The 12,135-nt window shown below is 36.6% G+C and overlaps 1 protein-coding gene across 1 annotated transcript in view; it reads right to left on the bottom strand.

Moving 5' to 3' along the window:
• The window catches only part of LOC150087800 (voltage-dependent calcium channel type A subunit alpha-1-like), a 1,442,149-nt gene that overhangs the window by 912,780 nt on the left and 517,234 nt on the right, over nucleotides 1-12,135 (bottom strand). Inside the window, exon 21 of the mRNA XM_090369204.1 lies at nucleotides 7,337-7,497. Within this exon, the coding sequence (XP_090225330.1) occupies nucleotides 7,337-7,497 (161 nt within the window). The remainder of the gene's footprint in view (nucleotides 1-7,336; nucleotides 7,498-12,135) is intronic.

Below are 12,135 nucleotides of genomic sequence, written 5' to 3'. Positions count from 1 at the left end.
TTGATAAATGGAGAAATTTCAAAAAACATTAAAATTGATAGGGGAGTAAAACAAGGAAGTCCACTTAGTCCTTTGTTATTTACGTTAGCACTGGAACCACTACTGGGAAGAATAGACAGAACTGAGGCCATTCAGGGGATACCGCTGCCAAAGCCGGCAGAGCAGTGTAAATGTATAGTGTATGTGGATGATGTTACCGCCACTCTCACTACGAGTTATGCGGTGGAAGAATTTATGTCACTCGTTACTTCTTTGGGTAAGAAGTCGGGGTTAAACATAAACGAAGACAAGACTAGGATCAAATTGTAGGGGAATGGATACATTTGGCCTTTACCACAACGAGAAGTGGAGTCGGATAAATCAATCCAAATATTGGGAGTTCCGTTTAGAGAGAGTCCCATGCTACCCATAGGAGGGCTCACCACTAAAATACGGGAAAGTTTAAAAGAGTGGGAAGTGGGATAATTTTCTTTTGAGAACAAATCCATTATTGTTAGAACCATAATTCTTCCTATAATCTTATACACGGTGTTTATAACAGGAATCACAACTGGGACAATGAGACGATTTTAGGTTGCAACATTTCAGTTTCTATGGGGAGGAAAACGGCAAGAGATAGCGCAGAAATTTTTATTTTTATAGTGGGAAGATGGGGGAATAAGTATTCCAAAAATTAATTTGAGGTGTAGCTGTAAGAGACTGCAGGATGTGGCTAATATGGTGCAAACTAACCATTTAGTAGTGGTACTGAAAAAATATTTTATGGGATTTAATACAGCCTTAATTAAAGGCGCCAATTCTCTAGGGCCAAAAGCAGAGACAATTCCTATATATTACAAAAAAATTCGGGATATGTGCACGCAGTTAAGGGAGAAAGATATAGATCCTTTTAAGGGTGGTTTAAAACGACTCTACTGGGCACTGTTTAACTCAGAAAATCCAGAAAAGCCAAATTTAGGAAACCATAATGCGCAATTGTTTTTTTAAAAATCTAAAAATTGGCGAAAACTACCCATTGAGTATTGATTTTTCGTGGAGGGTTGGCTACGGAAATATACCAGTGAACGATATTACGTATAGATTTAGTCAGACAGGCAACAGATTATGCGAATTTTGTACCAATATTGAAACAGTGTACCATTTATTTTATTACTGTCGATTCGCACAGGAAGTTTGGAAAAGAATTTGTAGATTTTTGAGGATAAGACAGTTCACACTAGAGGAGGTAATTTACTTGCAATTCGATCATCCCTTGGGCAAGAAAAAAATGTTCACGATATTTTTAATTACAGAGACAAAATATCATGTGTGGAAGCTTCGAAAACGGAAAAGGTTTGGGACCTTTAGGGGATATCTTTGGGACTTGAAACAAACAAACAATGTCTGCTCCATGCAAAGGTTTTTACAGTTGGAAAAATGGCGTTTAGGGTCTGATAAGTTTCTGAAAAGGTGGGGAGAGCCACCTCTTCTGTGCAGTTTGGTTGGAGATGAGGTTCATCTAAAGTACTGGTTTTAGTTATTTGAAAAAAAAAAAAAAAAAAAAAGCACCTGGGTTTTTTTTTCGTTTATTATAAAATTCAGTTTTCTTGATAAAAATGTAGATCTCTTAGGCTCTCATCAAAACAGTTCCATGACATAGGTTTAAATTTTATAACTCATTTGTTTGGTTTAATAGACCTGGTCCAATGGGTTATTTTTCACATTAAATTCACAAATAGCTTTGAAATGATCGTCTGAATTAAGATTTTTCATGATTTAGGTTTGGATTTTATAATTCATTTGTTTGATTTAATAGATCTGGTCCAATGGGTTTTTTTCACATTAAATTGACAATAGCTTCGAAACGATCGTCTGGGGGGGTGGTACCGCTGAAAATAAATAACAGTAGTCTTCTCTACTAGAGAAGCGTTATTTATTTGAAGTAATGCAATAGCAGCTATCTCGTTGTGAAGGCAACCACAATATGAGATACAATTAAAAGGATGCCTTCTACGCTACATACTTTTATTTCAAAATACATATATTTTGAAATAAAAGCCATCGTTTTGAAATACTAGTCATCTTGCACGCTCCTAAGCTGTGAATAGACACAGGGTGCAATTTTGCTATACAATTCAATAATAGTTTATGTTTGTATATTGACTTTAAAGTCAGTATTTATTGACTTTAACTAAGATACTTTTATCAAATATTATTATAATAAAAGTTTTGAATTTTGGCATCCCCAGAAATTGGTGCCCCTATGCTCTGCTTACCAGGCTTACCTTTTCCTACAGCCCTGCGAGCAAGAACAACTTTCTCTCTGCAGTTCCTGCACAGACTAGATCCAGTGTTTTTACAGGCTTTATCTGACCTGATTCAGCTTGTTCATGACCTGCCCATGTCAACTTGGTTGCCACTGGGAGTGTAATCTATTGCACATTACTTGCATGTAGTCTGTATAGAGGTATTAACAAGTTAGGATTATCCTGGGGTTTTAGTGACCTGGTTGCAGCATCAGCCAATTCATTACCCTTGATTCCATGTGCCTGTAGTATATTTAAAGAGTTTTTATACATCAAACACCTTTGGTATTGCAGGTTTTAATGTGGCCCAAGGCTAATTCTATAGCATACAATTCTGCTGAGATATGCTGTATTTGTCAGGAATCTTCTCAGATATAGTGCTATCCAGGAAGATGGCAGCAGCCCTGACAGATGACTCTGAAATCGAGCCACCAGTGAAGACAGGCAAGAAGTCAGAGTATTCAGCTTGGTGGGTAGCACACAGTTGTTGGAAGGCAGACTTTTAAGTGGTGGTCTTTCCCCAGGTTTTAAAAGAGAAGTAGCATGAGAGTATTAAGCATACCACGGTGGTGGCAATTATCATGATAACTCAGCCACATTGTCTACCATAATGTTCAATTACCGTAGCAAATTTTGAATACAAATACCATAGAGACAGCTTTGCAGATGTTATAGAGGTTTTCCCAACATGGCTCAAAAATGGATGCCCATGTGGGGTGGTCTGGAATTGATTTTAGTTTAAAGGTGTACTGTAATGGCAATTGCTTTTGTTGAAGAAACAAGGATGGTTTGGTTGCTACTACATATCAGGTGGTAGATGACTTTCATCAACCGGTGAAATACCACCACTTTGCTTATTGGAGGCTTGAAGTGGTGAAACCCATGTTAAGTCTCTAGAGCAAAGTTTCCGGCATCCCCCTTCCCCCATACTTCTCCTTCAACCCATGCATGGTACTAAGTACTATAGGTTTTGATACCTTTCGTGTTTGGGGTTTTCATAAAAAAAAAAAAAAAAAAAAATATAGACTCTGGGTCAAGCCATTTCAGTAGGCTGTTTCTAGTTGATGCATAAATCCTGGGACCTGTAATCTAATTTAGAATGCAAGAGTGCACAATAAAGTTGAAATAACATGCAACGACCAGCACACCATTTGTTGGAGGATATAGCTCATAACATGTAATTCCACTAGTAGTAGTAGAAGCAGTGGCATATGATGCAAGAAAGCAATCTTATGTGGCATAAGCAAAAAAAAAAAAAAAAAAACCTATGAGATCACCTGTTCGTCCCCTCCAAGAATATTTGTCTAGTTCTTTCTTGAATTCCTTCAAACTGACCACTTTCACAAATACAGATGGAAGTTTGTTCCAACAATCAACCACCCACTGGTTGAATGCAAACAGCCACACATCTATCCTAGAAACATCCTTCCTCAGTTTGAATTTATGCCCCCTCATGTGTGTAGTCTGAGCAAGAGGTATAATGCCATCCAGCATTGAGCTTACTCAATCCATTCAAAGCCTTAAACATCTCACCTGGCACCTGCCAGGTGAGATGTTTAACTTCTGTTCCAGGAACTTCTGTTCCAGGGAAAATAATGGAATCAGTGGTTAAAGAAGCATTGAAGGGCCATCTAGACAAGATTGAAGCTATAGTTCAGACACAGCATGGGTTTGTTAAGGTGAAAGCTTGTCTGACCAATTTGATTGGATACGGTGATGTGGTCACAAAAGAAATGGATGCAAAAAATAATTTTGATATCATATACTTGGATTTCAGGAAAGCATTTGATATTGCTGCGCACAGAAGACTGCTGTACAAATTGGAGCAGTATGGCATTAAGGGCAAGTTGTTCCTATGGATAAAGGGATAGTTGAGTGGGAGAAGACAGAGAGTGGTAATCAATAGACACTACTCTTCATGGATTAATGTTATTGGTGGGGTCCCCAGTGTTCGGTGTTGGGCCCATTGTTGTTTTCTATATTTATCAATGATATTGATGAAGGTATATCAGGTTCAATGTCCAAGTTTACATATAATAAGAAGGTTGGCAGGGTTGTTAATGACAATGATGACAGTATGCTACTGCAACAGGATTCAAAAGTTGGGCAGATGGGCTGAGAGGAAGCAACTGAAGTTTAACACTGACAAATGCAAAGTAATCTCAATGTAATTATCAACTGTGGAATACTACACTCAGAGGAGTGGAGAATGAAAAAGTCCTGGGGTAATTGTGCAGTCAGATATGAAGTTTTCTGAGTAGTGCACATAGGCTGAAAGAGCAGGTAATGGGGTCTTGTAAATGATATACAGGAATTTTGATAGAAGGGATAAGGAGAAAATTTTTCCTTTGTATAAAGCAATGGTCAGGTCACATCTTGAGTATTGCATACAGGTCTGGCAGCCTCATTTTAGAAAGAATGTAGAGCAGCTGGAATGGGTACAGAGAAGGGTAATGAGACTGGTGAGGGAAACAAAGGGGTTGCTCTTACCAATAAAGGTTTAAGTTTTGCAATTTGCAGCGTATGGAGACTAGGCACTTGCAAGGTGATCTGATTGAGATGTATAAGGCTTTGAATGGTTTGAGCAAACCCAGTGCTGATGGGATTCTTCCTCTTGCTCAGATTCCACACTTGAGGGGGCACAAATTCAAATTGAGGAAAGACAGTTGCACAATAGATGTGTGGAAATTTGCCTTTAGCCAGCTAATGGTTGATTACTGCTACAAACTTCCATCTGTCGTTGTGAAAGTTGATAACCTAAATAGATTCAAGAAAGGACTGTACAAATGTTTGGAGCAAATGGATAAGTGAAATGGGAAGGTTTTTTTTTTGGCTGATGCTAGATAAGTTTTCTTTCTTGCATCATATGCCACTACTAATGCTAATGATAATTATCACTTCTCTAAAAGCAAAAAAATAATTTAAAAAGCCTGTCATCTTTCAGCAGGATACTGATGACTATGTTTTAAAACTTTTATATTTATGTAAATTATGCAGTAATGCACTTCTAAAAAGAAAGGTCAGCAGTGGCAAGTGATTTCTATGAACTTTGTGGCACTGCAAAATAGGCAATTCATTTGGGAAAAAAAATGTTGCTTAAAGCAGGAGCAAAGAATAATGCAATTTTTTCTATGCTGCTATATTAATCTTATGATGTGTCTAGGAATTGAATGCTATCAAATTCACCTTACTGTTCTGATATTGTGGTACCTGATTTTCATGTATTTTTAACCAAATAAGATATACTTTGGAAGGAATAAGATATACTGTGGTTCAAGAATGATGGAGAAGCTTAAAATGCAGTACATAATTGGCTGTATTTCTCAACAAATAGTCTTTTCTAATGGAACAAGAGTAGGAAAGGGACCAAAATAAATGTGAATAGAGAAGGGAAGGAGATTACATTAAAATATAGGAGATATTCTAATATTTCTGGGATGAACCATTTAGAGCAGGAATTTTCAATGGGGACAATATTACCCCCAAGGAGGCAAAAAAAATACGAGTTAAAAATCATTACAATGGTTTGTTGCCCCTCCAAAGTTCATTGCTATCCAATGACATCTTATTCCTTAATATTTAATTTCTCTCGTGTTTTCTTTTCCCCTGAGACAACTGATTTTTAACATACAGGTATATTATATTATTATTATTAGTCATAAGGTGCAAGGAAGCCTGATGCTGCATCTTATGCTGCACCGGCCAAAAAAAAATTCTGAGTTACCCAGAGAGAGAGAGAGAGAGAGAGAGAAAGAGAGAGAAGTAGAAAGGAATCACCAAGAAAGAGAAGAATGATGATATCCAGCTCAGGACCGTGGGTGTGACAAGCCCATACTCACCAGATGTGATCCCCTGGGGGCTGGAGTGAGTGATAGAATTTTATAAAAAGAAAATAGTGGACATGATTTAATTTAACCACCTTTGCTTTAGGCCTTAATGCCTAAGTGCTTTCAGAGGTAATGTTTCCGCAATCCTTGGCGTTTTTGCCTTTCCGACAACTGCACCTTGGCGGCGATGTGGTGCAGGGCCAGATTTTCCATTAGGTGCCGTACCTAGGGCCTACAAAGGAAGGGAAAAATTTAAAAAAAAACCACTTCACTCTTCACTGTGACTAACGAAAAATGAGATGAGAAAACATAAGCACAATCGACTCTTGGAGCTTCAATTCATTTCATAGATTTCAATTCAATTCATAGATTTTCAGATTTATTTTCTTTTGAAGTGAAGCCATGGATATTAGATCCAATTGGATGCAATGCCGGGTCTGCTAGTGAAGAAATTCAAACACTCGTAGAATTAAAATGTAACGAAGAATAAAAATATAAATTCGAAAAAGGTGGAATGACTGAGTTGTGGGGATCAAAAACAACTAAACTTCTTTATCCAACAATGTGGTCCAAAATGGCCAAAGTACTTTTTTGTTTTCCAACATCTTATATGGCTGAAAGTGGTTTTAGTTCAGTAAATAAAATATTAACAAGGAAAGAAACAGAATTGATATCTGTTCAAGAGGAGACATTAGAATTAAACTTACTAACATCATACCGAACATTGAACTTTTAGCTAAGAAGCATCAGGCTCAGGGAACCCATTGAATAAAAAGAGTAAGTATAAAATATTTTGTTTAAACTTTCATGAGGGCAATTAGGGAAAAAAATGTCTAAAAAAGCCTTTAGGGGGGCAATAATTAAAAAAAGGTTGAGAAACACTGGTTTAGACAATATGCTGAAATTCATCTTCTTCATTGACTCACTTCCATACAACAAATGCACTTTTCCATATTTTATTTCTATTTAATATATCAGAATTAATAAATAATAAATTAGGATCAGAATTTTTTTTTTTTTTTTTTTACTTTGTTATCATGGATGGTTTCCTGAAATGCATACTGACAGTCATTCAAGGTGTACTCTTTTCCCTAATCAGACAGTGCCCAAATAGGAATACTTTCATCTGGTGACATAATTCTCTATCACAAGAATGGTCACTAGGGCAGTCAAAGAATCATTAAGAATTACTGCATTTTTTTCACTGTTTACAGCATTACTTACTGACAAAGGTCCTTCGTCAATTTAGAAGTATCTGTACAGAAATAAAACTTGCCGTTAAACAACTGTACAGCTATCACAGCAAAGATAAACTGAAACAGGATGTACACAATAAGGATGTTGAAGACATTTTTCAAGGAAGTGACCACACAATCAAAGACAGCCTATAAAAGAAAACAATATGTAATTATTTAGTAAGATTTTATAAGTTATTTTCATTGCTTTAATAATTTGTAAAGAATCAAAAAAAAGACTTCTTTAAAACACTTGGTATTCATAAAACTACTTAAATCAAAACTCTGTGATTCAGTTACAAACTCAAACACCTGAATTTTCAGTTTATTTATAAATAAAGCATATAATCAGACATGATTTTAGATATAATTACATATAATAATCGAACCATTAATTAGAAAATAAGAACAATTCTTAGACAACAAAAATGTCTGTATAATGGAATCACTTTTTGACACAAAAATAAATTCCTTTTCATATTCTAGATATTTGCTTGAGTTGTTGCAGACTGAGTTTAAAAGCATATATTATAGACAGCAATTTTCATCAAAACATTGCCAGCCTTAGTTCTGCAATTTTGCCATTACATTTTCCCCCACACACTGGAAACCGAAGTCATCCTATGATAAGGAATTTTGAATGCCAGGTTGAATTATGAGGTTCCTCCCTAGCTAATAACCTCTCTCAAAAATATTATAATTATACTACATACTGGAGCATAATCTTGCTACAGAACAGATGTTTTCTTTTAAATCTTTCTTTCAATTTCTGAAGGTTGCAGTTTAAGATGTTTTGAATAAAGTTTGCACAAAAAAATAGGCTTGAGCATATAGTACATTACTAAACATTGTTGCATTGTTAGTATGAAGGAAGAAGAAATGAAGAATGCTAGGAGAATGATAGTAGATACTATGTGGGATTTTTTTTTATTAAAATTAGTAGTGCAATTATATTTGTGTTTATTTCATAAACTCAGTGAAATGGTTTCTTCCTTGGATGCTAAAACCACTTTAAAATAGAATCAGAGTAAGAGGGAATTTTAGTGCTATTATCAGCATTAACCAATCTATATTAGTGGTGCCAAATGATGCAAGAAAGCAAACTCATACAACATCAGCCGCCGACCGGGCTAGCCGAGTGGGTAAAGTACCTGCCCGGCAACCCAAAGGTCGCGGGTTCGATTCCCGCCTCGGGCTTGGATCAAAGTACTGCAAAAACCTTGGGAGGTGCAATATGGCCACAGAAGCCGATGCGCCAATAACTACCAAATCAAAAAAAAAAAAAAAAAAAAAAAAAAACAACATCAGCCAAATATTCCTTTTTAATATCACTATTTCATATTCCTTTTCAGTTCCACATAAGTATAATTAATATTAGAAGAATTTTAGTAGCGCTATAAACAAGGTTTAAAACATTACAAACATAACTATATTTTACCAGGGTATGACTGCCTGGGATAAAAGCTGATGAAGTTGTACAGTAGCTATAACATTTCAAGGGCATAAAAGGTGATAATGTTATACACATTAGTGCTAATGATATTTAGAGTAGACGACTGAGGACTTACTTCCAGCAATATATACAAATTAAGCTTTAATTTCACATCTTGCACCATGAAAATTATTTTCACATATCGTTAAATAAATGTGTCTATATTACCCTTCTCCTCTAACTAGCAGTTTCCCTGAATCTTTAAGGATATCCTCAATGATACTGTAAAAATGCTTTGCACCACCTTTGTTCAAAAGAATACTGTCTTTACAAAATAAATTTCTTTTATCTACAAGTGCAGGCCACTGATAAAAATGCCCCCCCCCCAGGACCTTGCAGACTCCCTCAAGTCTAGAGTTAATCCACAAAGCTTTCAGCACATAATCCCTCATATATCTGGCGAGTATGGGCTTGGCACACCAGGATCCTGAGCTGTATATCATCATTCTTCTCTTTCTTGGTGATTCCCTTCTACTTCTCTTTCTCTCGGGGTAATTCAGAAATTTTTTTTTTTTTTTTTTGGCTGGTGTAGTATAAGCCTCAGGCTTCCTTGCACCATATGACTAATAATAATAATAATAATAATAATAATAATATCATGTCTGGGCAGAATTGCAGACACATATACATTCTAACTGAGCTCATGGCATTTTTTCATCAATAGTCCCACATTTATCCAACAAATCGTCAGGCCATGTTCATTCAATACCACATGAATAATAATGCTCCCCCCCCCCCCAAAGTATGATAATCTGTTGGTAATATCAATAACTGCTGCTCCTAGCAAACATACCTGGTCCTGTTCCACCTATCTTTATAAAAAAATGTTACCTGTTTCCCTGACAGTAGAATCTCCCAATAAAACTAAATCACCTTCAACCAGAAAAATATGCACTTAACTATTCTGTTCTGGGATCCAAATTGGGGGTGCATCACCTGGAGGGTGATGAGATACTTCCCCGATGAGCTGTCAATTACATTTGTTTCTAGGGCAAGCACCCATTTCTTCAGTGACTCAAATTCTTCTAATAAGGCACCAAATTTTTTCAATATAGAGGCCTCTGGAGTCAGGAACACTGTAATTTATCTATAATGCTACTAAAACATTGACTCAAATCAATAAAATACCTTTATTAAATAAATACACTGACTGTATAAACTGAATATTAAAATAAAATAAGATGATATTATAACAAGAATGAAAAATAAAAATGCTAAAAAGATGTTTAAAATTACTAAAAACCACTAAAACTGTAGCTTTTGGCAGCAGCGGCTACCTTCATCAGCAATAATGGTTACAGGTTATCCAATGATCTATGTATGTACACCTATACGTCACCAGCAGGTATGCAACACGAACTATGGCACTTGCGTTTGGTCCACTTCCCGTGCTTTGGAACCAGAAATGGCACTGGAACGAACCATTCCAAAACATTTGTTTCTCCCTAGGATAAGGGCTTCAAAGAGTGGATGAATACGACAGCCCTTATCTCTATTAAGACTATAGCGTCCAAATGAACATATCCTTAGACTCGTACCATTTCTAGTTCCAAAAACCATGTGCTTTATCCACAATCATTGCTTCTTTAGTTGTAATACCGTGCCCAGTTTCCCAGGCATGTTTTTGAGGGCTCTATCATGCTCCCCCAGGTGATCACGCAGCCTATGTTTTGTCTCTCCCACATAACAGAGAGCTTTACTGAACAATGTTTAAGAGATATGAGTAGCAGTCGTACGGATGCTTTTACACCTGTTGCCACTGCATACATCCCCTACTGTCTGGGCATCTCGGAACCCATCGCTCGTATATTGCGCTCGTGTCAGATACACTGTGTGTAGCTTCTGGGTCAGAGACTGCACAATGAAAGATCCTATTGCGACTAATGACACTAGTGGGATTGTATACGAAATTGAGTGTCCGGATTGTGGGGAATGTTATGTGGAGGATACAAAACATAGGCTGCATGATCACCTGGGGGAGCAGGATAGAGCCCACAAGACAGCTAATTATGTAGTATGTTCAGCCATAGCTGAACATGCCTCGGAAACTGGGCATGGTATTACGACTAAAGAAGCCGTGATTGTGGATAAGGCGCGTGGTTTTTGGAACCGGAAATGGTTAGAGAGTCTAAAGATATGTTCATCTGGATGCTATAGTCTTAATAAGGATAAGGGCTGTCGTATTCATCCACTCTTTGAAGCCCTTACCCTAGGGAGAGACGAACATTTTGGAATGGTCGTTCGAGTACCATTTCCGGTTCCAACGAATGGGAAGTGGATCAAATGCAAGTGCCATAGCTCATGTTGCATACCTGCTGGTGAAATATAGGTGTACATATATAGATTGTCAGATAACCTGTAACCATTATTGCTGATGAAAGCGGCCGCTGGTGTTGAAAGCTATGGTTTTAGTGGTTTTTAGTACTTTTAAACATCTTTTTAGCATTTTTATTTTTCATTCTTGTTATAATATCATCTTATTTTATTTTAATATACAGTTGGTATATTTATTTAATAAAGATATTTTATTGATTTGAGTCAGTGTTTTAGTAGCATTATAGACGAATTACACCAAATTTTTATTTCAGATCTGTACACTCCTTACATCAGGTGCAAAGAAAAGAATCGTCAGTTGAACTTGGTTTGTCTACTAGACCGACCTTTGAATAGATGCCACAAACTATACAAGTGACAAACTCATGACTCATGATGAAAATTCCTGCAGGCATTTGTGTCTAGGTAATGATGACCTAGGATTTTGTCAGAAAGTGGATCTTTAGTCCTTATTACCTTGTGATGACTAATGTCACCAGGTGTCACAGGTTCTGGCAGCTTGTATTTTCTATTCTGCACTCATCCATGCTGCTAAATCATTTGACAAGTCATAACATCAAACTGCCCACACATCTTTTTTTAGCTCCTGGCCCACTTCAGCTTGTCCATATTCTCTCTGTCTCATGGTTCACTTCATCTTCCTCCATCCTGATCTGATTTGCCACACCACACTGAAGCATTGGCATTGGTTGAGAAAGTACTGCAATTTTAGTGGAACTTTTGTGTTAAACAAAAATATTTCTCCCATAAGTTCTACATATTCCTCCTTTCATATTGATAGTCTTTATGATAGTAGTTATGCAATCAGACTGATGTGGTGGGCTCTTTCTCAATGCCTTTATAAACCATTTTTTCAAGTTGAGTTGAATTCAGCTTTTCCAGGAATGCCCATGGTTTCTGATACTTTCCCAAAGAAAATTTGATAGGAGCAGTTTTTTTCATTTTATTTATTTTTTTAATTT

The sequence above is a fragment of the Mastigoproctus giganteus genome, chromosome 3 (genome assembly GCF_048544385.1).
Source record: "Mastigoproctus giganteus isolate SK-2022 chromosome 3, ASM4854438v1, whole genome shotgun sequence".
Taxonomy (NCBI): Eukaryota; Metazoa; Arthropoda; class Arachnida; order Uropygi; family Thelyphonidae; genus Mastigoproctus; species Mastigoproctus giganteus.
This window is presented reverse-complemented; position numbering and strand designations above follow the sequence as displayed.